Source organism: Nicotiana attenuata, unplaced genomic scaffold, assembly GCF_001879085.1.
Source record: "Nicotiana attenuata strain UT unplaced genomic scaffold, NIATTr2, whole genome shotgun sequence".
NCBI classification, from domain to species: domain Eukaryota; kingdom Viridiplantae; phylum Streptophyta; class Magnoliopsida; order Solanales; family Solanaceae; genus Nicotiana; species Nicotiana attenuata.
The window spans coordinates 33,050-36,824 of NW_017671250.1; the positions used below are offsets into that span (position 1 = coordinate 33,050).

Genomic DNA, 3,775 nt, shown 5'->3' on the forward strand with positions numbered 1-3,775 from the left:
TTAAATATATTTTCAATGTGACCCCTTAAATGCGGACCTGATCATTTTAGTAGTCAAGAACACATACGTGGAAATTTGTTGACTGATGAGTCTTGAACTCAGGACGTATGTCTACTTTTATACGATAGTGAATTTTATGACGATCATTTAAATTAATTTAATTAAGTGCTAGAGATTGTACAATTATTTTATCGACTTAATTACATCTTTGATAATTGCAAATAACTATGAGTGGGTCCCAACTGCATGTTAAATTACTTATAGCATATTAAAATTAAATACATACAAATACATGTTCAAATTGTTTGTTCAACGACAAATTTGAAGCTTTTATTCATAAATAGATAAATAAAAATGAAAAAAAGAGTTTGTCTCTTTTAAGTTTTAAGTTACATTGGGGCAGGGAATGGAAAAGACAGTAAGACTTTTACCCGCACTTATTATATACGTAATAAACTTTCACCAATACTACTAAACTATAGACTTTGGTGGTGATTTTGTTAAAAGTTGACGAGTGAACGATAGGATTTGCCAGGGGCCCAATCCACTGGAATCACATTTTCAGCAACAAGAGTCTTCTTGGAATCCAAAGTAGTCAACCTAATGGAAAATGGAGCAATTGCTTGTGGGGGTACTAAGTCGATTTTCCAATTTGCTCCCCACGATTGTTTCATTGGAAGCCATTGATCTGAGCCAGAGGCTCGAAGCTCTACTAAATCAAGATCTCCGTCTCCATTTTCAAACTCAATCACACAGCTAAAATAGCTAGGATTAGAGCCAGGGTCGATCTTGAATGTCACTGTTGTTTGTGGATAATTGCAAGCAACTCTGTAAATGATTGATTATAAAAACAACAACATGTTAGAATATATTTCAGTTGAAATCTTTCGTATGAAAATTTTACCGTTTAAAGAGATAGCTAACCTCCTATAATACATTGAATTTACAATGATCATATAAATAATCTTTACAATAATTAATGTCAAATGTAAATAACTTAAATCCTTAAATAAAAAAGTATGTAGTATACGCTAGGCGTAATACTGCATAACTAAAATACACATTCTTTGTGTACTACAATGTATTTTGATGACATAGGATTTGATAATTTACATTATAGGTTTTAGCCTACAATACCATTACACCTGGAGAGGAAGAGAAGACACAATTCATAAATAAATATAAAAAAATTAAGAATGGAAGCTTAACCGTTTATATCCAATATTGATAATTCCAGCTCCACAAAATAAATCAGCTTGGCCAGGCTTAGCTAAGGCACCAAAAGCAGTTCCACTTAAATCAAAATGAAAAGGAGCACCGTCGCCGCAAGTGCCTGGGCACTCATCTGTGATTGTCACTGTAATTGGAACCTCAGAACAATCTACATTCTCTTTGCATATTACCTACAAAAGGAAAAAAAAGGATTCTTTCATTAAAACCATGCATGAATTGTTCAGTTCATGGAGAACTAGTTGGTCGTTCTTTTTCTTCGATGTGAGCAAAATGGGAAGGATTTAACTTATATACACGTTATAAATAATTTATACAGAATCCGTATTTAACATGTCGACTTGCATGTTACGCAAATAACTAATTCCACTTATAAGTATTAATCCCTCCGTTCCAATTTATGTGAACCTGTTTGACTGGGCACGGAGTTTAAAAAAAAATGAAGACTTTTGGAATTTGTGGTCCTAAACAAGTCAAAAAGGTGTCCAGAGTATTTGTGTGGTTATAAAAGCTTCTCATTAAATGGTAGAATTGTAAGTGTAAGCTAAATTATTACCAAATTTAGAAAGTAATCATTTTTTTTGGAACGGACCAAAAAGGAAATAGGTTCACATAAACTGGAACAGAGGGAGTACAATCTTTTATAGAACTTACACTCAAAATGTGAATATCATACACAAATTAAATTAGATATACCTGATAGCAGGCTCCACAACCTTTTCCTCCTTTAAAAAGATTGCTATTTCCAGCTGATACCATTGCAGAAAATGGAGGATTTCTTACGTCGTTGCCATATCCACAGGCTCCACCGTCTATATAAAGATTAGGTTTTTTTGTAATTAATCCTTTTTGGTGATTATGGTGAGCGATAACGTATTAAATATGGCCTCTAAGAAGTTAATTTAACGACCAATCAGCAAGGGCCAAACTGACGGGTTACAATTGGCTTGAATTCTTATATTATTCATTTTTCCGTGAGAGTGTATAATTATTATATCGACTATTCAATCAATCAATAATCAACTATATACGCGTTACTCTCAATTAGTTGGAATCATATAAGTGCTTTAAATTCATTTCGCTCTATGTAAGTTCATCTTATTTAGAAGATCTATCACGCTTCAACTACTTTGCTGCCGAAGCGCTGAATATCGACCTTTTTCTCTATATGAGTTTGGGAACAACTACAAGTTGCCATATAAATTGTGTTAGACAAAATAAAAGTAATGAGTACTAAATAAGAAAATTTAAGTTAGAAATAATAAAGGAAGTCATAACAAATTCCATGATAAAAAATTATTTTCTTCTTAAAATAATAATTATATCACATAAAATCAGTCAAAAATGTATTACATATATATGCAATGATGCACGTTATATTCATATATTCTTAATTTGCATGCATTTTCATGCATGGGAGTGCATATTACCACTGCCAGCTCCGGCGGGATCGCCGTACCACGTTGCGACGGCGGGTAAGAATGGATCTGTTTCAGCCATGGAGACGTTTACTAACTTAGAAGGCACACTAGTACAATTTTTCAACGATAAACTAAAAATAGCAGGAATGGTAAATAGATAAAAGGAATATTGAGGAATAGAATGACATGACATTGTGCTTTTCGTTCACAATAAAGCAATGTGGTTATTTACTTGATTTTGCACAAAAACAAGTAAAATATTGCTGGTTTTATATGCAACAGAACCTATGATGTTTACCCCATATAACACCAACACCATCCATTGAAATCGATCTAGGGTTTGTGAAATTTTCATTGTAAATTCTAGGAATTATTCCATTTCTTTGAACATGCAATGAATCTTAGTAAAATTAGTGTTCCAATTGAATTGAAGAACAGTTCAAATTGTCTGAATTGTCTTCATGCATGGTTGTGAAATTCTCATTGTAAATTCTTGGAAACATTCCATTTTTTTGAACATGTAATGAACATATGTTAGTATAAAAGTAGTCTTCCCATTGAATTCATGAACAGTTCAAATAGTCTTCAAGCACTAATTAAAAATATTGCACATGGAAGGTCTTGACAGTAAATTCCTAAATTAAAACTCTTTAAGGTTAAGTTTTCAAGCCCACTACATGACTTTGGAGTAGAAAAAAGATATAGCATGTGAATAAAGTTTGGTAAAACCAAATCCTTTAACGGAAAAGGGTCAAACATATCCCTGTATCACTACTAGAAATTCGGTAAAATCCGACCGACGCCTATCGACCAACGTTGGTCGATCCAAAAATGCGACCAAAAGACCGTCCAGCACTGACGAAAACTACCAAAAAAGTATATTACAAGTTTTTTAAATAACATACCGACCAAAGATGGTCGGTAAAAATTGGCGCACTTACCCAGGAAAATATTACCGACTGAAATCGGTCGATAAATTAGTCAAATATTTGATCGCACTGGTCAGACTTGCTTAGTCAAAGTACTTTTTTGATTACCGACCAACATCGGTCGGTTAGCTGGACCCACGTTTATAAATTTTAATAATTATATTATTATTTTAAAATATTTTATAAAATTTTTAG

The 3,775-nt window shown here is 32.8% G+C and overlaps 1 protein-coding gene across 1 annotated transcript; it reads right to left on the bottom strand.

The window, feature by feature from the left end:
* Positions 1-301: 301 nt before the first annotated feature.
* On the bottom strand, positions 302-2,901 carry LOC109207034 (expansin-B4-like). The gene is made up of 4 exons (XM_019369914.1): positions 2,661-2,901; positions 1,927-2,042; positions 1,210-1,403; positions 302-828 (listed from the first exon to the last, which is right to left on the bottom strand). Exons 1-4 carry the CDS (start codon positions 2,842-2,844, stop codon positions 501-503), a joined length of 822 nt encoding a protein of 273 aa, XP_019225459.1. The 5' UTR covers positions 2,845-2,901; the 3' UTR covers positions 302-500.
* Positions 2,902-3,775: the final 874 nt, after the last annotated feature.